This window comes from Grampus griseus, assembly GCF_964374135.1.
Source record: "Grampus griseus genome assembly, chromosome: 1".
NCBI classification, from domain to species: Eukaryota; Metazoa; Chordata; class Mammalia; order Artiodactyla; family Delphinidae; genus Grampus; species Grampus griseus.
The window spans coordinates 54683135-54707027 of NC_139017.1; the positions used below are offsets into that span (position 1 = coordinate 54683135).

A 23893-nucleotide genomic window follows, 5' to 3' on the forward strand; every position below is an offset into this window, starting at 1 on the left:
AGCAATGGTTCTCTGTAGAGGGCAGACCTCAAGTAACCAGTACGTTCTTTAAGCTTCCTTGTGGAGCAGTCAAATACAAGAATTTTCCTTCTTCCTTGGGGAAATTCCTCCTATAAAAAAGAAATATATCTTTGTCAATCTTTCATGGAATTTGAATTTCCCATCCTGGCTGGGTCCCAAGCCTCCTTTTTAGAACTGACTTCCAACAAAATTAAGCACAAATGGGTCCTAATACAACTAATAAAAATGCACTTTTCCCCACTTGGGCAAAATAAGAGGTGATATACCAACTGAAACTTCCTATTCTTATCAAGCAGAAAATAAATAGCAATCTCAGAACATACCAGTTGCCATAATGCTTGTCTTTTCTTTCCAGTCTTCTCTATGGGCAGGCCACCTCCCTTGATGCTCTGTGGCTTTAGATCAATTACATGTTTTCTAGTCCAAGCTGGGCCTAAGTGTATTTGTGACTATGGTCTTTGCTAGAGATTAAACCTTTCTTGGGGTTCTAATCTATTGCCCCCTGGGTTTGCTATTGTAGCTCTGTTTGATTTCCCTTATTGAATTATAATGATCCTGCATTTGGGCTCCAGAATTATAAGCAATCATAAAACCCCAAGCTTAGAAATTGATTAGGTAGTTAACTAGGGGATCTGAGAGTGAACTTCTATAGAAGATGACTAAAATCATTCATTCATTTATCCAACATTTATCAAATATGTAGTGTATGCTAGGCAAAGTGCTAGGGGCTAAGGATATAGATAAGACATTACCCTCAAGGCAGTTTTAGTCTACTGGAGACTTCAGTGGAATTGCAAGTTTATGATTTAGTAGAATTCCTACTTTAAAAGTCATTTGGTGGTTACCAGGGGCTGAGGGGATGGGGGAATTCAGGAGATGTTGTTTAAAGGTACAAATTTGTAACTAGTAGATAATTCCTGGAGCTCTAATGCACAGCATAGTCATTATAGACAATACTGTATTTTAAACTTCAAAGTTGCTAAAAGACTAGATCTCAATTGTTCCCACCTCAAAAGAAGTGATAATTATGTGACACAATAGAAGTGTTAACTAATGTTAAGGTGGTGATCATATTGTAATATATAACTGTATCAAATCAACACATTGTACACCTTAAATTCTTACAATGTTATATGTCAATTATATTTCGATTAAAAAAAAAGTCCTTTGGGCCTCCCTGGTGGCGCAGTGGTTGAGAGTCCGCCTGCCGATGCAGGGGACACGGGTTCGTGCCCCGGTCCGGGAAGATCCCACATGCCGCGAAGCAGCTGCACCTGTGAGCCATGGCCGCTGAGCCTGCGCGTCCGGAGCCTGTGCTCCGCAACGGGAGAGGCCATAACAGTGAGAGGCCTGCGTACCGCAAAAAAAAAAAAAAGTCCTTTGGTTTCATTCAAATCAGAATACATCCAACCACTGAGGTTGCCTACTTAGAGGATCAAATTGGTGCTATGGGATTTAGATTCAAATACATTTATTTTAATTTTTAAATCACCTAAAATTTTAGGAAAATTATAAAGCAATTACTGAGATGCAGAATGAATACATCAGGTAAGCATGTTTACTTACTAGAAAAATCAATTCCTGACAGGTAGAGTTGGTGGCAAGGAATCTTGATAATTTATTCCAGTATTGACAGTTGACAATACATATGAAAGTACCTTTCCATTTGTAAAGGGAAGACAAAGCTGTTGTTATTGATACACAGTACTCTAAAAATCTGTGACTGTGGGAATTTCATGTGATTGGATATGAGTCTGGAGACCTGACCAATCAGCCACTAAGAATAATAATTTGGAATTTTCTTGACCCTTTTAAGCTTTAGACTTTTTTGCTTATGAAATATGGTTAGCTCATCTACCTACCTCACTGGTTGGAGCTGATGAACAAATGAGATCATGAGAATTAAAGAAGTAGACACCATCTTTTCCCCTTACCCAGTAATCAACATCACAAGTCCACTTTCAAGGGAGGGAAGTGAAGTAAAGGGACTGCTTTTTCCTGGTGAAACCCTGTGAAGAGAGAGGAAGAAGAGGTAGATAATGTGGTTTCTTGGCTCACCATCTCCCTGAGTATTAGTCTCAGTGAATCACTAGCCTTTGATACAAGAGAAGCAGGTTTTTTCAGAAACCCTGTAGCAAATTTCCCTGCTTCTGCCTGGAACATCAAACATTTATTGTGTGTACCTCACAAAAGACAATGGGCCTCAAAGAGGAAAAAGGTATAGTCCCTGCTCTCAGGGAAAGTTGAGATGGGAAGTGACCCCTAGAAGCTTCAGGGCGGAATGGTTCACAAAACAGACAATGGAAAGGGAGATCTTTATTAGTTAATTTTATCAGGGTCAGGATTAATTCTGAAACTTTAGAAGATATGCTTAAACAAAAGCTGAATAATTATCCTCATAACTGGACAAGATGCATCAGATTGCATTTGCTAGAGTGAAACAACAGATCACCCAGAATAATGGAGCTTCTTCCTTGCTTTGGAGGTACCTTGGATTTTATTCCCAAACCTTCTCAGATGTGAGGTTTCGAGAATAATCAAGGTGGAGTAAGACATTGAAAAGCAACAAAATGATAGAGAGAACACTGGAAAATAACAGAAATGGGTAGGCAACTTCAGGGGAATTTGTAATGGAAGAGGGATGGCAGATCATGGCATGAACTAAACAAACTGTGTATTCACTTTGCAGCAAGTATGTTACTGATTAGTGTGAAGGTAATATAAATGAAAGAATTTGAAAAGGTGACATCTAGATTCATTTCAAGTTTTTTATTAATGTGTTATTAAGTTTGTTTAAATCTTCTTTTATAGTGTCTAAGTATAACCTGGGCCAAGACTAAGTCTGGTAACATTGAATATTGAATGGAGAAAGACTTGTCCTTGATCTTTTCTTCTAAAACCCCTTTTAGTCCTTTATTTCCCTGCATCTTCGGGCAGCAGACAAAACCTGCCTACCTAGGTGAGAACCCTGTTGTCTAAACCTCTCCCTGACCTACACACACCATCAGCACTTGCGTTCTGGATCTAATTTCAACATGACCCTGCTCTCCACTGAGGAAAAAAAGCCAGTGAATCAACAGCAGTATAGAGCCTCCATTAAAGGAGAAAATGGAGCTGGTCCAGAGACAGAGATGGATTTAGAGAGCTAGGAAGGGAACAAGGGAAGCCAAAAGAGGAATGAGGTTAAAAAAGGAGATGGTGAACCATTAGGCCAAATGCTGAAGAGCGGTCTTGGACAACTGAGAAGAGTTGGATTTAGTGATTAGAACTGATGAGCTGAGTAGAATGAGGGGAGAAAAGACAGAATGCAGCACGTTAAGGAAAAAAATCAGCCCGTGAAGAAATGGAGACAGGGTTATAAAAATAATGATGATAACCAATGTTTATTGGGCACCTTAGCTGTGTGTCTGGAATTCCACAAACCACTTGGCATGTATTATCTACTTACAGAGACCCTATTAAGTAGGCACTATCATTATCCCCATTTTACTTACTTAATTAATTAATTTATTTTGTGGTACGTGGGCCTCTCACTGTTGTGGCCTCTCCCGTTGCGGAGCACAGGCTCCGGACGCGCAGGCTCAGCGGCCATGGCTCACGGGCCCAGCCGCTCTGCGGCATGTGGGATCCTCCCGGACCGGGGCACAAACCCGTGTCCCCTGCATCGGCAGGCGGACTCTCAACCACTGCACCACCAGGGAAGCCCCATTATCCCCATTTTAGATGAGCAAATTGTAACACAGACTGGACAGTAATTTATGCAAGTTAATTTACTATGATACATTACCCATAATCTGGAGCTGATGAAGCTCAGATCAAACTCAGAACTGTTCAACTCTTGACTGCCAGCTTACTGTGATTCTCACTCTAGATTTGTTTGATTCAGAGGAAGGAAATAGTTTTATCTGTATCTCATGAGGAGAATGTGGTTTGGGGGAACTTTTTGTTAAGACAGGGAAGCTGTAAGGATATATGTCAGCAGATGGGAGAGGAGCACTGGAGATGGAGGTTGAAGATATAAAAAGAGTCTACTAAATGGAAACGTGCAATTGATGGGATAGAATTTCCCAAGGATAGAAAGAGCTCTGATTACAAACACAGCTGGAAAACTTAACAAGACATAAGAAAAGGAAGAAAATGCTTACTGGGTTTGATGATCAGGAAATAATTTTGTTTGCAATAGCTTTAAAACTTAGATTTTACAGAGGAAGTCAGTTGTTAACAAATATTCAGTTATTTCTCAGATGAGTTATGTACCCTGTCAAGTAGAGTCAACAACAGCATTGCCTGTCATTTCTAATTATTTTCTAGACACTGATTATGATGATGAAAAACAATTTATCAGTACTCCATCATGTAAAATATTTACGTTGCTCCATTCATCTGAGAAATTATATTCCTCAGGTAGTCTCTGGATAGGTAGGGCATGTCAATTGGAATTCTTTTGATTCCAAGGGTCAGGAACCCAACTGGAACTAACTTAGGTAAAAGAGGATTGCCTTGTCTCACACAGCCAGACCCCAGGAAGGACAGGGATGTAGCCAGCCTTGGGAGAACAGGAACATGGGGCTTGAATAGCAGCAGGTTTCTCTATCCCTTATCTCTGTTTCTCTCTGCCGCTAACTTCATTCACTCCTACTCCAGGCTACAAGCTGTTCCTGGGTTCAGTCTCCATCCCTTCCCTACCAGAAAGAAAGAAAGACACTTTTCCCAAACTCCAGTGTGAAAATCCCAGGGAAAGGCTCAGAGTGCATTAACCTGGGTCATGTTCCCAACTCATGGGGCCGATCACTGACCAGAGGAGTGAGGTCAGCTGCCATCCAGACCACTTGCAGCCAGGTGCAAGGTGGGGAAGTTCAGTTCTTCTAAAATAAGGAAATGCTGTTTCCAGAAGAAAGAATGGATGATGGTCAGAAACAAATAATAAAAATCTACTGCCTAAGTGTAGTCAGTTCTTTTACTGATGGGGAAAGTGAAGTACAGAAGCATTAGAAAATCAACTCAGAGTCTTCCTGAGTAAGAACGGACAATAGATGCGGTTCTTTTTATTAATCTTGCTGCTAAGTTATTCTGGCTATTGTGTTAAAAGTTGGATTTGGTTTTGGTCGTAATGATTGCTGTTCCCCAGTTGTATTCTTTGTAAGCAAAGAGCAGTATGTGACTAGGAGTACGTATTTCTGGATATATCCTCAAGAGTCAGCTTCCCTCTTCTCCACAGAAAGTAGTAGGAAAATACTGATAAAAAATTTACCTTGGGCCACCAAGACTCTGCTTGATTCAGGCCTGTCTTCACCTGAGTTATTCATGGTGCTCTCAGAAAGAGCCCCACCTGCAGAGTCATAATGAGTGAGCTAAGAAATAGGAAACTTCAGCTCCATCTGGTCTGCGGACACAAGCCTTTGAGCTATCATTTCATTTGTCACAGTTCATTTAAAGTGAGGACTTGCTTCCTTCCCAGTCCTGAGAATATAGACATTTAGGCATTCTAGAATATGGACGACATGTCCAATTTGTATCTCTTCACTTTAAATATTTTAAAGGAGTCGGCATATTTCACACAGCTTAAGGATAATTTTCCCCTCATTAATGAAAGGAATTTGCAAAAGTAATTATTGAATACTTAGAAGTAAAGCAGAACATAAGGATTATCATTGTAGGCAGAGCTCTTGGAAATACATATACATGAAAAGAAGGCAACGTGAACTTGAATAATGCTTATGTCTAATTTATTCTGTGCAGATCTTTGGCTGGAATGCTGAAAGATTCATTGAGAAAAACTCAATTCATTGTTTCAGTGTTGAGAAAATAAAAGGGACTTTTCTTTTAACTTTTTTTTTTTTTTTTTTTTTTTTTTTTTGCGGTACACAGGCCTCTCACTGTTGTGACCTCTCCCGCTGCGGAGCACAGGCTCCGGACCCGTGAGCTCAGCGGCCATGGCTCATGGGCCCAGCCGCTCCACGGCATGTGGGATCTTCCCGGACCGGGGCACGAACCCGTGTCCCCTGCATCGACAGGCGGACTCTCAACCACTGCGCCACCAGGGAAGCCCGGGACTTTTCTATTAACCTCCAGATTAGTAAGTACAATACACAAAACATGTTTCTTAACTAGCAGAATGGCTTTTAGGACTAAAATTAGTCCTAATGGATATTTTTCAAGTGTTTCCTTTTCTCTGCCACCCACTCATTCAGATTCAGATTCAACTAACTGTTTGTGATTGGCTGCTTTGTTCGGGCACTTTGCTACATGCTCCTGTTACCTCGTTTGATTCTCACTTCAGCTTCCTGAGGAGTCTCAGCATTCTCATTTTACAGAGACTTAGGGAAATTAAGAGCCTTAAGTAAGGCCTGATCAGTGTTAAGTGAGGAGCTGGGGTTCTGGCATCAGAATCTGTTTTTTTCCAGATACCATGACCTGTGCTCCTTCCTCTGACCCTTGTCTCCATTTTATCAGAGTCAGTGAGTTGTATCAACATTTAGATATCAAACAGCAAAAGGAATGGGAGTGAGAAGAAAAATATTCTTTCTTTGCTAATTTCAATTTTATGAACAAAAAAATCAAGCCGTTTGCAGAGAAATAACAAAGAATAGAGCAACCATAGCTTGAGTAGTCATGAGGCATGATATAAAACCATCTGTTCTTTCCCATGTCTTCTGCGTGTGTGTCTGTTTGCTTTCTGTAGTGTCACCAAGTTCTCTGTGTGGCAGAAAGGCGTGAAAGATGAAACACAGCAGATTTGAATTACAGGGTTGTATGGGTAGGAGCTATCCCCCCCACTCATGGAATTTTATTTACTGATTGAAAGCCTTGTGTAGCATGTGTTCAAAGATAGCTGTGTCTTGGAAGAAGCGATATCACACTGGTGATATCAGAGGGTCATGTAGCCATGTGGGACCTTAAGATAAACAGTCCTGCACAGTCTGTCCCAGTCAATACACAATTTGCCAACTTCACATGAAATGTCCTTTGGCAAATAAAAAGGTTCTCTTAGGGAAACGTAGGATGGATACATGCTGGTATTTTTACCTCAAATTAAAATAGAGTTATCCAGTGGATTATTAAGGAACAAAAATTAATTATTCCTGAACACATCACCCTAATAATAAAACTAATTTCATTCTTGTGTATTCCCTTCCTGGGGACATCACTGTCTTTAGGATGCATCACTTTGGCTCCTGTGATCTCTTTTGAAGAATGACAGTTTGCAAGAGTTGGAATGCCTGACCTTGTATTTTATTGTGCAGGGTCATGGCCCTCAGCAGTATGGTTGCATGGTGTTTGTTTGTCCTTTTATGCATTCCCTGGTGGTGTCTAGATGTTCAAACCAACATACTAAGAACAAAATAAATGTGCTAAGGAAGACCCATTTCTCTGTAGCCCGGCTCTCCCCAGTCATTTCTGGTACAAAAGGCAAACCACAGGGACTGCTTCCTGATCATGCATTTTCAGTTTCTTAAGTAACTGCAACAGGAAGCCATGAGGCTAGGCCTTATTTCCTAAGATGCATTGCTTTTGTCAGCCCATTGCTCCTATCACTATTCAGCTTCTAGCTTTTTACATTTTTAAATAAATCCCTTTTTTTTCTTTAAAAAAAAAGAAAGAGGGTGGGAGGGAGGGAGACGCAGGAGGGAAGAGATATGGGAACATATGTATATGTATAACTGATTCACTTTGTTATAAAGCAGAAACTAACACATCATTGTAAAGCAATTATACTCCAATAAAGATGTTAAAAAAAAAAGAAAAGAATTTTAAATTAATATGAATAAGAATTTCTCCTAAGAGCCTCTTCCACACAAATAACTATTAGGCCATGTCTCCCCAATCCTATCCTATCTATTAGCTTTTGATCGCATTTTCATTGTTGCTTTTAGTCGTAAGTGACAGAAATCCCATTTCACGCATCCTTAGGCAATTAAGAAACCAAACCAAACCAAACAAAACAAAAGAAAGGTCATGCTCAAAACGCAACACTCATTGCTGCCAGTAAAAGCAATGAAAAACAAAAAAGATATAGGAGCTTTTCCACTGTTCACTAGGCTTCCTTCGACTATAGGTCAACCCTTCCAAGCTTGTTTTTCTGCGAACAAGCAGGAGGACAGAGAAATAGCTTCAGGAGGGTCACCTCGATGCCCACAAAGTTGCATGACTCAACCCATTTTAATCACTCTTCTCTCCCCCAGCTCCCCGCTCTCTTCTCTTTTTCTCTCTCCTTGTCCCTTGTCCATATTCTCTCTCCTCCCTTTTCTCCCTTATATTCTTTTATCTGGACAGGTTTTTAATATGGTTAGAATATTCAGATTAATGAAGTAATACTTGAGTGTTCTGATGACCTCCAAGGAAGGTTTTTTGGATTTCCTTCTTCTCTCATAACTAATGTCTTCTCTGGGAGTAAACTGTTCATCCAGCAAGCATATTAGCTCTTCTCCAACAAGTTAACCATTCATTAGGCGATTTTTTTTCCCCAAGATTAAGGCCAAGGATCTGTATTGGCTCCTTGCGGGAAGGAAATGGAAACAATTCCAAGGGCTGCTGTCCTTGGGTGAAGAGGAGAGCAGTACCATTGCGGGGAGGTTGTGGGGGGACATTCAAGGCCTTCTATAATCTGCCCCAAACTACCTTTTCAGCCTTGTCTCCTACAATCCCTGACAGGCCTGTAGCCTTCTCCCAAGGTAAACTGAACTTCTTTCTTTTCCCTTAGTATATGAAGCAGGGCCCAGACCTTAGCTTATATGCTCTTCCCACTGCCTGGAAAGCACCATCCCATACCTGAAACATGACAGGCACACACGCAGTGCCTCACATGCTCCTTCTGCCAGGGAAAGTGCATCTATCCTTGAAGGCCCAGTCCTAGGCCCATCTCTTCCTTTCTTCCTTTCTTGAGTAGCTCACCTTTCTCCATCCCTTCTTTTCTTCTCTGAACACCTACAGCACTTACCTGTGTCAGGCAAAAGTTAATCTCCATGATGAAAACACATTGGCACTGAAACTGAATATGATGTTCTTGATAAAATGTATCAGGCTTTGAAAAAGTGATGTGTGTGTGTATGTACGTGCGTGTGTGTGTCTTAGTGAACAAGCTGAAGGCTGAGAGGGTGAGAAGAAGAGATGATGAATACAGAGATGAGAGGAGTGATGAAAATAAAGTATCACCTCCTGGTCCTGGTCACTTATCTTACAGAACCCATTTTTACTAGTCCTCTCTCATAGCTGTGCTAATTCTCTCTCTCTCTCTCTACTTTGGCCTTCATCCTGCAGCTGCCAGTCTTATAGATGGTAGAAACTCACCAAGGCTTCTCAAACACCAGTTCAGGGCTTCCCTGGTGGCGCAGTGGTTGAGAGTCTGCCTGCCGATGCAAGGGACACACATTCGTGCCCTGGTCCGGGAAGATCCCACATGCCGCGGAGCGGCTGGGCCCGTGAGCCATGGCTGCTGAGCCTGCGCATCCAGAGCCTGTGCTCCGCAATGGGAGAGGCCACAACAGTGAGAGGCCTGCATACGGGAAAAAAAAGATATAGGTAACAGAGGAGAAATTTTCAGGCCTGGAAAAAAATTACATTTAAAACACTAAATAGGTGGTTCTGAAAGCAGGGGTAGTGAGGAGAGTTCTAGTAACGCTTTCCTATTCTAAGAGAGAAAAATAATCAATAGGAAAATGTTCATTTGCCCCACATCTCCACTTTTTATTATCTTCTTCCATTCCATTCAGATTTTCAAGTCTAAGGACTGAATAGAACAATTGTGAAATCTACACATCGTAGCAAATAGTTTACTTTGTTCCACAGATTTAGGATAGACAAATGGAAAACATATTAAAACATGAAAAATATGAATTTATTTTGCCACAAATCACAAATATCATGATAAAGTATCTTAAGTTTTTAAAATTCAAAGTTATACATGCACATAAGAATCAACTAGTTCTAACAAAGTTATGAAGAAAAGCAGTTCCCTGCTGCCCTCCTTCTTTTTCTCCCTGTTCAAAAATCAACTGCTTTTACTGCTTAAAGTCAGTTATTTTGATATTTACCTCCATGTCCTAAATAGCATGTGTTGTTATTCTTTGTTTTTGATTTTCCAAGTTTTAGGCATTATTGCTTGACTTTCTGCTATGGAAGCTGAGGGTTTTGCTCTTTTTCCTTTTTCCTGACCAATCACTCCTACCCGAGACGTATAATCCTTCCAATCCTCCCATCGTCCTGATGTAGTTATATCATAATTTTGATTAGATTTAATTTCATTGTTCTTAAGATCATGTAAATGCTATTCACAGATGAAACTTGCCTGCAGAGCTGTTTTCTAAATTGTTTTATTTTAGTTTTCTAAAAGTGCTTTTCACTAATCAACTATCTTTTCAAAAGTGTCTAAGTTTCCCTCCAAATCACTCAGATGCAGTAGATGTTCTGTGGCTGTCATCTTCTTGAAGAGGTCTCTCTCAGTGTCTTCTGACCTGCCCCAGTCCACAGTGGCTGCCTCCTATGCCTTGATACTCAGCTGTCATGCTGGGTTCTTCCTTCACAATCACGCTGGGGATCCCCTTCACCTCTTTCCTCTGTACTGGATTTCCTGTTTCCTATATCAAGTGTCTTCTTCTTTTTGGTTTCCTACCTTGTTTTGGTAGAGCAAAATCTCTTTTCATGAGAAATGCACAGCAGGTAAATTTATTGAGAACTTGCCTGTCTCAAAATGTCTTTATTCCCCCTGACACTTGGGGATTGATTAATGGCTTGGATGAGCATATAATTCTTGGTTGGGAATAACCTTCCTTCAGTATTTCGAAGATGCTGCACTACTGCCTTTCAGCTTTCCATGTAAATGTAGAGAAGCCTGAAACTATTGATTCCTGATTCTTTGTGCATGGTCTATTTTTCTCTCCTATCTCTAAAACTTCTGTGATCTTCCCTTTGCCTCCAGTGTTCTCAACTTTCCCAATGATGCACCTTACTGTTGGTCATTTTTATCCAGTGTGCTGGGCACTTAGACTAAGGAATTTTCAATATGGAAACTCCCAACTGTAGAAAAATGTCTTCAGAATTGTTTATTACCCCATCCCTGCCTTCTCTCTTCTTCTATTGCAGGTATACTGGACCTTCTGGATTGGTCCTTTATCTTTTGGTCTACTTTCTAGATTATTTCTGCAACTTAATCTTCCAATTTTTCTATTGAGTTTTTTATTTCATAGCTTTACTTTATAAGAGATCTTGTTGTTGTTCTTGACAAGTTCCTTTTTTATAGTATCCTGCTCCTATTTTATGGTGGCAATATATGGCAATGTTAGAATTTCTTTCTTTTTCTTTTTTTTTATTTTAAGATTTCTTCTCACTGCATAGTCTTTTTCTTCTACTTCAAGTTGTTTATTTTTCCCTGTTTGTTTTAGTCTCTATCCATCATGTCAGAGTATTTTCTCATGCCTGGTAGTCATTAGTTATCTACTCCTTTTAAAGAATGGGGCATTAAAAAGCTGATTGGATACTCCGAGTACATGGCTGGGACTTGACTACACTTTCTCATAGGGCGAACTAGTTGGGAAAACTCAGGTCTCAGTATCTTTTAGGTCTTTTCTCTTGGGATAATCAAATTGCCCAGAGAAGACTCTTCCAGTCTCCCACCTGGAGAATGAGAGACTGCCTGCCAGTGCAGGAAGATGGCTGGGGTCTCAGCATCAAGTATGTGTGCCTACTCCCTCCAAATTTCTATTATAAAATTTTTTTTTATAAATTTATTTATTTTATTTATTTATTTTTGGCTGCACTTTGTCTTTGTTGCTGCATGCGGGCTTTCTCTAGTTGCGGTGAGCAGGGCTACTCTTCGCTGTGGTGCACGGTCTTGTCATTGCGGTGGCTTCTCTTGCTGCAGAGCATGGGCTCTAGGCGCGAGGGCTTCAGTAGTTGTGGCACGTGGGCTTCAATAGTTGTGGCTCGTGGGCTCTAGAGCGCAGGCTCAGTAGTTGTGGCTCCTGGACTTAGTTGCTCCGCGGCATGCGGGATCTTCCCGGACCAGGGCTCGAACCCGTGTCCCCTGTATTGGCAGGCAGATTCTTAACCACTGTGCCACCAGGGAAGCCCTATAAAAATTTTAAACATAGAAAAGTTGAAGGAATAGTACAATGGCTACCTGAATACCCTCTATCTAGATTCAACAATAGTTAACAGCTGCGCCTATTTGTTCTTGCTCTCTCTCTCTCTCTCTCTCTGAATCTTTGAAGGTAAGGTGCTGTCACTATGACATTTTACTCTTCAATATTTCAGCATGCATCTCCTTAATGTGAGGACATTTCCTATATAATTACAATGGTATTATCATATATAAGAAAAATAATTTATTATTTAATGACCAGTCCTAATTTAAGTTTCCCCAACCGACTGTCACAAAAATACTCTTGTGTTTTGCATGATACTTCTGCCTTAAACTATGCCAGGTGTTCCCAAGTCCAAGCTTTACCTTTTTCCTCCCCTGATAATAAATCTATAGTTTTTTGAGGGAGATGGGGGAAGGGCAGTCACCTAGCCATGTAGAGTCATGGAGGGTCTCTAACTATTTCTTAATTTGCAACCCCCCTCACTACTACCACCACCACCAAACACATGTACTGTTAACCTCACTTTCCGTCGTACTTTGGGCTGGCCTTTCCTGAATGAGCTTTCTGGGGATTTCCTGTCACAAATTGGGTCAATTTTTGCCACTTCCTATTGCTAAATTAGGGTTCAGTTTTTTCATGTCTGCTATGTTGAGGATTATTATCCATTGTTCAAACCAGAACATATTTGAAAGTAAAAGTTGGCACTATTATTAATTATGCCAGGACGATTAATAAGGGTAAACCAGAGTTGTCCTTGGAAGACCAGCATATGGTCACTTTAAGAAGTCGTTTCCTTACAGATATGCTTTCCAGTTTCAAAGTTTTGTTCTTCTGATTCTCTCTCCTGATCTCCCCATCCTTGTGGCTTTATGTACAAACAACAAACAAAACTTTCCTGTTGTTTTTTTTTTTGTTTGTTTGTTTGTTTTTGCGGTACGCGGGCCTCTCACTGCTGTGGCCTCTCCCGTCGCGGAGCACAGGCTCCGGACGCGCAGGCTCAGCGGCCATGGATCACGGGCCCAGCCGCTCCGCGGCATGTGGGATTCTCCCGGACCGGGGCACGAACCCGTGTCCCCTGAATCGGCAGGCAGAGTCTCAACCACTGCGCCACCAGGGGAAGCCCCTTTTCCTGTTGTTTTATGGGGTTTTGTGAGTAAGGTAATTGCATGTGTTCAGCTGCATTATCTTTACCCAATTTAATGATCCTGAACTCACTGTGATCACTTTGTACTTGGCACCGCATTTTGTTATTTTAATGTTCTTGAAGGCTTTGTTTCAAAGAAGATAGTATCTCTAATGCTTAGTCTTTAAAGTCATCACATGACCTAAAGTGAAGTATTTTATGTAAATATTCAATAAATATCTGTTTCTTTCTTTATTTTTTTTGGTGTCGTTTAGAGTTCACTATCACTGTTTATGTCAAACGCAGAATACCAGATAAGTGTCAGGCAAACCAAAACTAGAGGGCACATGATAAAAATTGTAAAGGTAGTTTTTAATTAGATTATAGGGTTTACTGTTCCCTATACCTGAAATAGGTTCTCCTCACATCTCTATCTATGAAAATCCTACTCATCTTTCAAAACTAATCTCAAATCTGCCTCCACCTTTAGGTCTTCCTTGATAGTTTCCGCAAAAGAAAAAGTAATTTCTTTTTCCTCTAAAATCTTGTGACACACATGATTTGTATTATTTGTGGCATTTGTTCCATGTCTTATGTATCTTATTTCCCCTAGTGCAGTGGCTTTCACTTTATTTTTACTGCAATCACATTAAAACATATATTTTACATTGCAACTCAGTATGCATATACATATATAACAGAACACATACATATATACACATGTACACATACACAATACATACGTCACTGAAACAACAGTAACTGAGATAATACTACCCCTTACTGAGACACTGATATTTTATAAATTATTACCTTTTACTTTTTAAAAAGTACCCCTGGAGTCCCTTAAAATTGATTTCTTGACTCTCTAACTAATTGTGACTCACAATTTTAAAAATAATGCTTCAGTGCAGAGCTTCTTAACTTGGAATCCACGTATACAATTCACTGGTCCATGAACTTGGACAGAAAAGTAATTATGTCTTTATTTTCACTAACCTTTTACTGAAATTTATAATTCTCTCATTACGAATGTAGGTAAGTAACCTTAGTAGTACTAACAATATCTATAAATTTGTCACTAATGGAAATCTTTATATCACATGATACATATTGTAGGTATCTTTTTAAAAATTAATTAATTTTTTATTTTTGGCTATGTTGGGTCTTCGTTGCTGTACGCAGGCTTTCTCTAGTTGCGGTGAGTGGGGCTACTCTTCATTGCAGTGCACGGGCTTCTCATTGCGATGGCTTCTGTTGTTGCAGAGTACGGACTCTAGACGCGTGGGCATCAGTAGTTGTGGCACATGGGCTCAGTAGTTGTGGTTCGCAGGGTCTAGAGCACAGGCTCAGTAGTTGTGGCACACTGGCTTAGTTGCTCTGCATCATGTGGGATCTTCCCGGACCAGGGCTCAAACCTGTGTCCCCTGCATTGGCAGGCGGATTCTTAACCACTGTGCCACCAGGGGAAGTCCCTGTAGGTATCTTGAAATACCTTTTAAACTCATCACTCTTTTGGAATTATTGAAGCTACTAGACCTGCTGTTAAGTCTTATTATTTAATGTGTTAATAAAAAAGCACGTGTATTACTAATCACAAATTTGCTTTGTAATATTTTCACAACTGTATTTCAGTTTAATTGGTTTCCTTTGTAATCTATTATTTTATTTTATACCCTTATAAACCCTCTGAGAAGGGTCCCATGTGTATCACCAAACTGCCAAAGGGATGCAGTCTGGAAGAAGGTTAAGAAACCTGCTAGGACAATGTGGGTTTCCTGGAGGCAATCTGCTGCAGCACCTTTCATATAAGAAAAGCTCGGTAAGTATTTGTTAAACATGTTATTCCTCCAGATTACTCAGGGATAATTTAAGCCCAGAAAAATCTAATCATATACAAGTCAAACAGTATTATGCTAAGAAGCTAAGTTGGCTATTTGTAATGGAAGAGATAGCTGGCTAGGGGCTCTAGACTGTCAGTTACATAAAACTTTCCCAGCTTAGGGCATTGCTATTCCTAGGAATTAAAAATATTGGGCAGGGCTTCCCCGGTGGCGCAGTGGTTGAAAGTCCACCTGCCGATGCATGGGACATGGGTTCGTGCCCCGGTCCGGGAAGATCCCACATGCTACGGAGCGGCTAGGCCCGTGAGCCATGGCCGCTGAGCCTGCGCGTCCGGAGCCTGTGCTCCACAACTAGAGAGGCCACAACAGTGAGAGGCCCGTGTACCGCAAAAAAAAAAAAAAAAAAAAAAAATATATATATATATATATATATATAGGGCAGATTGTAATGTGGTATGATTAGACAAATGAAATAGTAGTTAAGTAAAAAATTATTTCTTGGGACCCTATAATAATTAAAAAAAAGCATTGTGTTTTTCATATATAACACATGACCTGTTTGCATAAGGAATTTACATGCTGCTTGGGGAGACAGACATTACAAGAACTAAGAACACAGGTGTTTCAGGACATGGCAAGGATGTGATGAAGGTAATGTTTTAGGAAGCTTCATCTGAGAGCATTGTACAGGAGGTACTGAAGGGCACAGCAGTTAGAACTCCTAATACATCATCATCAGTTGCTTCGTTTCTCTCCCTATTTGGAAATATGTATTTATAAATGCTTGCTAGGTCCTTCCACCAGACCTCAAGCTCAAAACTATGCTCCTAAAATCAAACTAATCTCTCCTACAAACCTGTGACTCCTGACTTTCCCATTCATGTCATGACCACACACCCTCCTGGAAACTGTCTTAGATTTCTCCCTCTCCATCACCCACTTCCTGAGTAATCTTTCCTCTGGCTGATTTCATTACTAGCCGGCTAAATTCATGTATTTTCAAAGCAGACATTTGTAACCAGCGATAGAAGATTAGATTGGCGATCATAAAGTACAAAAATTTTAAGGGGAATTCTTATCTTTTGTTATTTGCAGTATAAACAGAACTGAACAAACCAACATTGCAGTTTGTGATTCTTCTGTTAAGGGACTGAGTTCTCAGGCTGTCCTAGAGAAGCAATTCACTTTCTTATCTCCCTCTGAGTTCTACATTTTCCTCCTCCAGTGGCCACATTATCAGTGCTCTAGGGTAGATTTGGCAAAGTAGTTTAGGCTCCCCTCAGGCAAGGAGTGACTGAATAAAACAGGTATGTGCTATTCTATGTACATGTCTACACACACTCAAAGAAGCAGCAGCAAGTGGAGTGAAGACAAACAGTAAGAAATCTCTGTACTGTATCTATATGTAGTTAAAAATTTAAGTGCTGATCACCACATTCACCCTTCTTTCCATCTGGTTTAGTCCCTTTTCTTGTCTCTGTATATGTCTTTTCTCAGTTCTCTGGCATTTCTTTCACTGATTTCCAGGGAACTTTTGTCCTAAATGGCTTTTACTCTAGAAGTATCTAATTTCATTGAGCCTCAGCTGTTCCTCTCTAAGACACATAGTATCTCAGCATTTTATAATATTGAAAAGGGCAAATAACTTTTCAACAAATTCAAAAATAAGTCAGAGCTTGCTCATCAAATATCACCAACTTAAATTAGACAAATATTTCTTCTCTTGTGCTTTGAAAGTATGATTTATATATGAGATAAATGACAAAGGAGATGGCTAGAGTGGTTGGCTTCTTTTCTGAGATCTGCTGCTTCTTCTTCACCATCAGCAAACAGAGTATCTGATCTCTATCAGGGCAGGGACAACCTGTCCAGAGTTTCTGTGTCTTTAACCTTTTAGGAATGGGAGAGCTCCTGTTCATCATGCATTTTAGTTCTTGGTGACTTCCTGAATAATCCAAGGGTTTGCAAGTCACATGAGTTATCCTGTGTGTTGTCAGTGCTTTATAGATTTTATTGAATTGTGAGATTCTGCTATGGCACAGTTTCTCAAGCTGGGTACTTTCAGCTTTTCAGGCCAAATAATTTTTTTGTTATGTAATGCTGCCTTCTGCATTGTAGGATGTAGCATCCTTGAACTCTACCCACTAGATGTAGCATTACCTCAGTTGTGACAACCAAAAAATTTCCAGACATTGCCAATTTTCCCCCAAGGGAAAAAAAATTGTCCCTGGTTGAGAATCACTGTAGTGTAGTTAAGAGCTGGTAAATGGTGATTACTTAGCGTGAGCCTTAAAGATTATATACACATTTTGATTTTTCTATATACTTTCTTGCCATTCTTTGGCATATGTTATACTTTTGAGTATGGTGGCATTTATCTATACTCTATTTTATATAATTTTTACTCATTTTCTTATTATATTTATCTATTTCATTATAATATAATTTTTTCCATTATTTTTTCTCATTATATTTACCAACCATGCAGAAAAATGTCTACCAGTTTTTCAAATGTCACCTCCATGGAACTTCTCTTATTCTCACTATCTGAAGCCTTAAAACAAAGAAGAATTAACACAACTAGAAACTCAAGTGAAGAAGTTAATTTATGGGGAAACAAGTTCTATTTTATGCAGGTAAAATTTGAAGTGATGGTAGAATAAGTGTTATGTCCAGCACCTACTTGAAGAGAAGTTGGGATATAGACCAGGGAGTCAACAGTATAGATGAGAACTGAAATTATGAAATATCCAAGAGAAAAATGAAAAGGCTCAGAGGGCTGAAAATTATACCTTAACATGAAGCAATGGAAATGAAACTAGCAAAAAGAGAAAAAGATATTTATTGATTGAAATAATAAAAGCTAATGATTGATTAATAATTAGGTGAATGACAACCCTACCACAGGGGTCACAATAAAGCCCCAACTGTAGGAAAAAAGAAGAAAGAAAGAAAAAAAAGAAAGAAAGGAAAGAAGGAAGGGAGGAAAGAAGGAAGAAAACTTCTATCTACTAACTGTATATTCCAAAAGATCATTGCAGAGACTTAGTGGAAAAGCAGTGGGTGGACTTGTGGGTTTGGGGTGAGAAGGAGAGGATACAAGAGAGGCACATGATAACTTGCCAGGCTTGAGTTGAGCATGTATTCTAACAGAACTTTCTTTGCTGTGATCTACTGAGGATCAGCTCAGGAGCACCTGTTCCTTGCCATGAATAACCTATTTCCTGGAGTGAAAGGAAAAGGGTGCCTCACATGGTAATGAATGTAAAATAATCCCCATCCTTCTGTTGCCCCTACCTTCCTTTTAATTTACATATTAATCATTTGATACTGCTCTTGGGCGAGTTAAGAGCTTGCCTACTGCAGTGAGAGAGATGAAGTGATTTTATTGTCATATACTAAAAGTGCCATGAACAGATCATTGGAACTGTTACCTAATTATTGCCAGAAAAATTAGTTTAGGATGAATTCTTCTAAAACCAAATCATCCTATGTAGAATTTTTCTAATATCCAGTTGACTTAGAGTAAGAATTTTAGAATGAGTCAAAACATTCTGTTCCCTGGGAATACAATTAACAACGAATTCAACTTAGAAGGTTTACAAGGAAATTACGTGGTTCAAAATTAAGTGTTAGATGGGCACTTTACTGAGTCTTTTTTCCTTCGACCACATGAGCACCAAGTGGCCCACGCTTTAATAACACCTGCTTTGAACATTTCTTACACTAGACATTGTGCCATGTTCCACGGCACAGACAACTGGAGTCTCCATTCTCCCATGTCTGGCTGCTTTCTGGAGAAGGTATTTCTGAGTTTCTGACAGCCAAGACAAAAAGGGAAACACCATTGAGTTATACTTTTATACTTCTTATTTTATAAAAGAAATATCACTCGGTAGAGACTAACTTCCCTCTTAGTGTCAAGAGTCAAATACATCACCAGAGATAGAAGAAGGAACACATGAGGCCAGAGGCCAGACGTCTTCTCCCGAGCAAAAGCTCGTGCGTCTTCCTCTATAACACCTCATAGAAGAGAACTACGTCAAGAGGCGCTTGGGAAGAAAAGCGGTCAAGCATTGTGGACTTTCAGGCAGAGGATCCCTAAACTAGCTTCTGAGAGATCTTTAGGGGCCTCAATGGCATAAAAATCTCGCGGCGGGGGGCACACTGCTCGTTTTAAAGATTGAGAAGCGGTCACTTTTTGTCTCAGACTGTAGCAACAGACGTGTGTACGCGACCAGCTTCCCCGCTTTCGGTGAACCTCAGAACTTGGAGCTCCCCCATAAGGAGCCGCAGTTTTCCCTTCCGGCCCCACCGCAGCGAACCCAAAGCACGAATCCAAGAGACTGAAGACCAATCGAGCCGATCCCAATGGAGGAATCTGGCGGGGAGCGAAATTCTCCAAGAGGCGGAAAAGATGCGGAAGACTTCTCACTCCAACCAATCAGATGAGAGGAATTCTTGGCACACCTCTTTCCGCTAGCCAATCAGCACCTAGCTTGATGGGCCCGGCCCACTGACACCCGGAAAACGTCTTTTAAATTTTATTAGTATAGCTTTTCCCCCAACGTCATTCTAGGCCTTGCCACAAACTGTGGTCAAAAAAGGAAAACTGGATGTAACAATTCCAAAGCTGGCCAGTCTTGCAGTGAGAAGCGAAACCACAGACCTCTTCGTCAAAACAGTTATACTGGGAAGGACAGGGAAAGGGAAAGGGAAGGGTTCCGGAGAGAAAACTACAGCTCCCAAGGGCCCTTGCACGGACTCGGCGCGCCCTGGGCTAGAGGGCGGGCCATCGTACGAAGAAGGCTGAGGGTCACAAGGCTCCTCTCGGACTTCCTGAAGTGGGCGGGACTTGAGATGGGCGGGGCGGTGGCCACCCCCGCCTCTCTTGCTTTGTGTCCTCCTCCCTCTGGCTCAGCCGCCTGAGACGTCGAGGGGGTGTGGCCCGCGCGGAGGCTAGTTGGGGGTGCGAGCGCCGCGGGACGTGGGTGACGCGTATTCTTCCAGCTCAGCGGTGTATGAGGTGTCGCGGCCCCGCCGGTGATTGGTTGTTGAGAGGCTAGTACGCAGCGGCCGTTGGTCGCCGGCAGCACGGAGCGAGAACCGGGGAGGGCGGGGGGGATATGGGGCGGCAGCGGCGGCGGCGGCTGGAGGAGGCGGGCGCGGACGAGCTGGCGGCCGCGGCAGCAACGGCGGTCCCAGGAAGCCTCCTGTGAAGCGCACCCGTCGGCGCCGCTGTGGGCCCCTGGGAGAGAGCGGCCAGCGCGCGAGCCGCTCAGGAGGCGCTCCTCCAGCGCCGCAGCCCTTCGAACTCTCGGTCTCATCCTCGTTCTCCTGTTCCGGCTCCTCCATCTTGGCCTCGGCAGTAGCAGCTGCCGAGAGGATGTGCCGCCTTCTGGCAGGGGGAAGAAGGAGGAGAAGATGAAGAAGTACCGGCGGGCCTTGGCCCTAGTCTCATTCCTCTCTCTGTGTTCCCTGGTCTGGTGAGTAGCCGCGACCACACGGGAGTTTCCCGTGAGGGGAGAGGGGGGCAGGGAGCGGCCCAGGTCACACCCCCAAATCATCCCGGCTTTTAGGGTGAGGGTCTCCAAGGCTCCTATGAAGCGACAAACCGATTACTCTGTGACTCCTCGGCGGGCTGGCCTGGCAGCCCTCTCTGCGGAGGTTTTCGTGGTGCGTTTTGGAATTTACAGAGACTAAGTGGGAGAGGGAAGCGCCTGGCTGCCTTTGTACCCGGTTACCCTGGCCCTTGGTGATGGTGGGTTGTGTGTGGGAAGTGTTCAGATAGAGGCTGGGCAAGTTGCTCGGGCTTAGTAGCAGCCACTTGTTTTCATGGTGTGGGAAGGGCATAAGGTATGTCGGATGTGATGTGTTCCCCACAGGCAATTTTAAAAACGCGACTTGTCGTGAAGGTGACTAATGTACGAGCACTGGTTTTCCTGGACCTTTCTCTCCTAGTCTTTGGCCTCGGGTACACTTGGGGTTGCTGTTCTTCGAGACTTTTGGGAGGCGTTATGAAGCACTTTTTCAAGGGGTAGATGATACGAAGCTGTTTAGCAGACAGTGTCTTAGGGTGTAGTGTGTACAGGGGTTTCTGGTAGTGTGGATTGGATAATGCCCCGTAGTAATGGAAGGATAAGTCCTGCATTTTGAAGGCGGGAAGAGTGCTTTGTCTATAAGTTTGTGGAGTTTCTGTTAGTCCCTGGCACATTTGGGGTTTTTTGAAGGAGAAGAGAAAGCTTGTCAGTCAAAGGATCGCTACTACGATACTTGGAACATCCATTCTGCCCTCCGAGGGAGTTTCTTCAGAGATGTGTGACATTTGCTGACTGTAAAGATGCTTCTTCAGTCAAAGTGATTTGCTGTTACATTAAAATCTAGATAAACTAAGTTTCTTGTTCAGCTTATTTCTGCAAAACACCAACAATTTTTTTTCATTTATGTGGGTGCCTAATGGATTCCAAAGACACTGAAGTTGTAGAGTTGTTGTTCATAGAAAATAATATGTAAATAAGAAGAAAAGAAAACACTTGCCTGGCTGAACAATTTTGATTGGCAGGTTGATAGACGTTTTAGAGAACAAGAAATTTGGTCTCTTGACGTTCATTCCGAACCCTTTAATGAGACCAATGTTATCTCACCTTCTACTTTTTAGTATCATATTGGTTACCAAGAAGTGCATGTAGGAGATGAGTCCACTCACCTCATTTTAAATTTAAATTTGTACATGAGATACAGAAACCTTGTGTTCATATCCACTTCTTTCTGGGGGCTGTTTAGTTGTTTGTAGGTTATATATGTTTTTTCTTTCCTCTTTCTACTTGATCTTGCCCATCTTTAGGCCATGTTATTCTTCATCACTTTCTGAAATGGTTGAGACAGCAAAGAGGTTACACTTTTCATTCAAGTTTAAAACACCAGGATCTCTGATTTTTTTTTTTAGTTGAAATATACTTGTCATATAACATTGCGTAAATTTCAGATGTACAACATGTTGATTTGATGAATTTACATAATGTAATACGGTTACCATTGTAGCAGTAGTTAGCATCTCTATCACATCACATAATCATTTCTTTTTGTGGTGGGAATAATTAAGATCTGGTCTCTTAGCAAGTTGATAATTATAATACAATAGTGTTGTCTATACTCACTATACTGTGATCTCCAGGACTAACTTATCTACCAGTTGCAAGTTTCTACCCTTAAACATGATTTAAAAAAAATTAATTGGCTGGTGGCAGTGAAATCAAGCATTACAGTGTGGTTTTTAAAATCATTTGCAGATTTAAATTAACCATACTTCTATTACTTTGTTTAATTTCGGGCTGTCTTTTGCTTAAGCTGACCTCAATATGGTTTCTCAACTTTATTCATTGGAAGTAGTGAGGAGATCATGACCTGTTGGGGAAGAAAAAAAATCAGCCTAGTATTGAAAATAATAGTCATAAAGTTCTGTAAAGTTTGTTGACTTTCACAGTGAAAAATGGATGTTGAGGGATTAAGTAAATAGTGCAAAGTTTAAGAAACTTTTGTTTAAGAAACAATTGGATTAGTTTGTTTTGAGATTTGTTTGCGCTGCTAAATTTTAAGATATTTTAATTGTTCTTTACTGAGGCCGTGGAAAGGCATTATAGGATATTAAGTCTTGAGAATTTTTTGGAAGGGTGATGATGATATCAGGGAAGAGAAGTGGTGTGTGGTGTGATTGGCAAAGGGTATGTTGTGTCTTTTGAGTCTGTTCTTCCTTGGGAAATTGGAATAATTAAATTATGTCACTGACTCAGCTGGAGATCTAACTCTTGCTACAAGATGGTCTGTTAGGTCATTTCTCAACATCTCCATTCTCCCTTAGCCTAATGCCCTTGTAGGGTTCGACAAGTTTTGCAAAGAGTCATTTTTGTTTCTGTCATTTGTAAAGTGTTCCAAGATTTTATGATCCATTTCTTTTTTAAGCCGTACCATTTTGTAGATTTATGAGTGCTATGTGTTTATACTACAATACTCTATAAGTTTCTAAACTCCTCATCCTACGAATATTACTGAATTTTGCAATCACTTTATTTATACTGTCACATATTTATAGATCTTGCTTATGTCTCCCTTCTCCTTTTGTCTTTCCAGCCTGGAGTCCTAACCTTAGATTACTTTCACAAAAGACTCATCCTATCCTTCTTATTATTCATTCTGGTTGCTATTATTTTCCTTTTGCATACTTCATGTGATTCTTTATCAAATAGTACAGAGTATTTTAGGCATAAGTGTACTATAGCTGTGGCAAGAATAATTATGATAGCTATTATTTATTGTCAACTATCTCTGACAAACCTGTGGTGTGTACTTTGCACATTTTAGCACCTTTAATCTTCACAACAACCCTATTAGTATTATTGATAATTTACTTTTACATTTTATAGTTAAGGAAGTGGAGAAGTTAAATAACTTGACTAAGGTAAAGCAGCTATTAAGTTTTGGAGCTTGGATTTGAACCTAGGCCGCCTGATTCATGGGATCCTGACTACTATAATCCTTTGACTGTAGGTCAGGAAACCTATATTGTAGATACGGCTCCATCACTTACTAGATCTGCATCCTTGGACATGTTTTGTAATTTCTTTAAACCTTAGTCCTTATATCCTAAAAGTGGGAAAACTAATCCATTCACACCCCACAGGGTTGTTAGGAGGATAACATGAGATAACATATATGGTAGATCTTTATAAAATAGTAAGGGTACATTATCTGTATGTTTCATCATAAAGTCATTCAACAAAAGTTTTTCTCATGTTCATTAAGTACCAGATGTTGTTATGGGCATTGAA

At 40.9% G+C, this 23893-nt stretch overlaps 1 protein-coding gene across 3 annotated transcripts in view; it reads left to right on the forward strand.

Moving 5' to 3' along the window:
- Nucleotides 1–20235: 20235 nt before the first annotated feature.
- SUCO (SUN domain containing ossification factor) overlaps nt 20236–23893 on the forward strand; it is a 76071-nt gene continuing 72413 nt past the window's right edge. For 2 of the 3 annotated variants that reach the window (XM_082664002.1, XM_082664003.1), the window contains exon 1: nt 20236–20554. In XM_082664002.1, coding sequence (XP_082520128.1) covers nt 20493–20554 — 62 coding nt within the window. In that variant the 5' untranslated portion in view covers nt 20236–20492. The remainder of the gene's footprint in view (nt 20555–23893) is intronic. The other variant, XM_082664001.1, reaches the window with a different exon arrangement.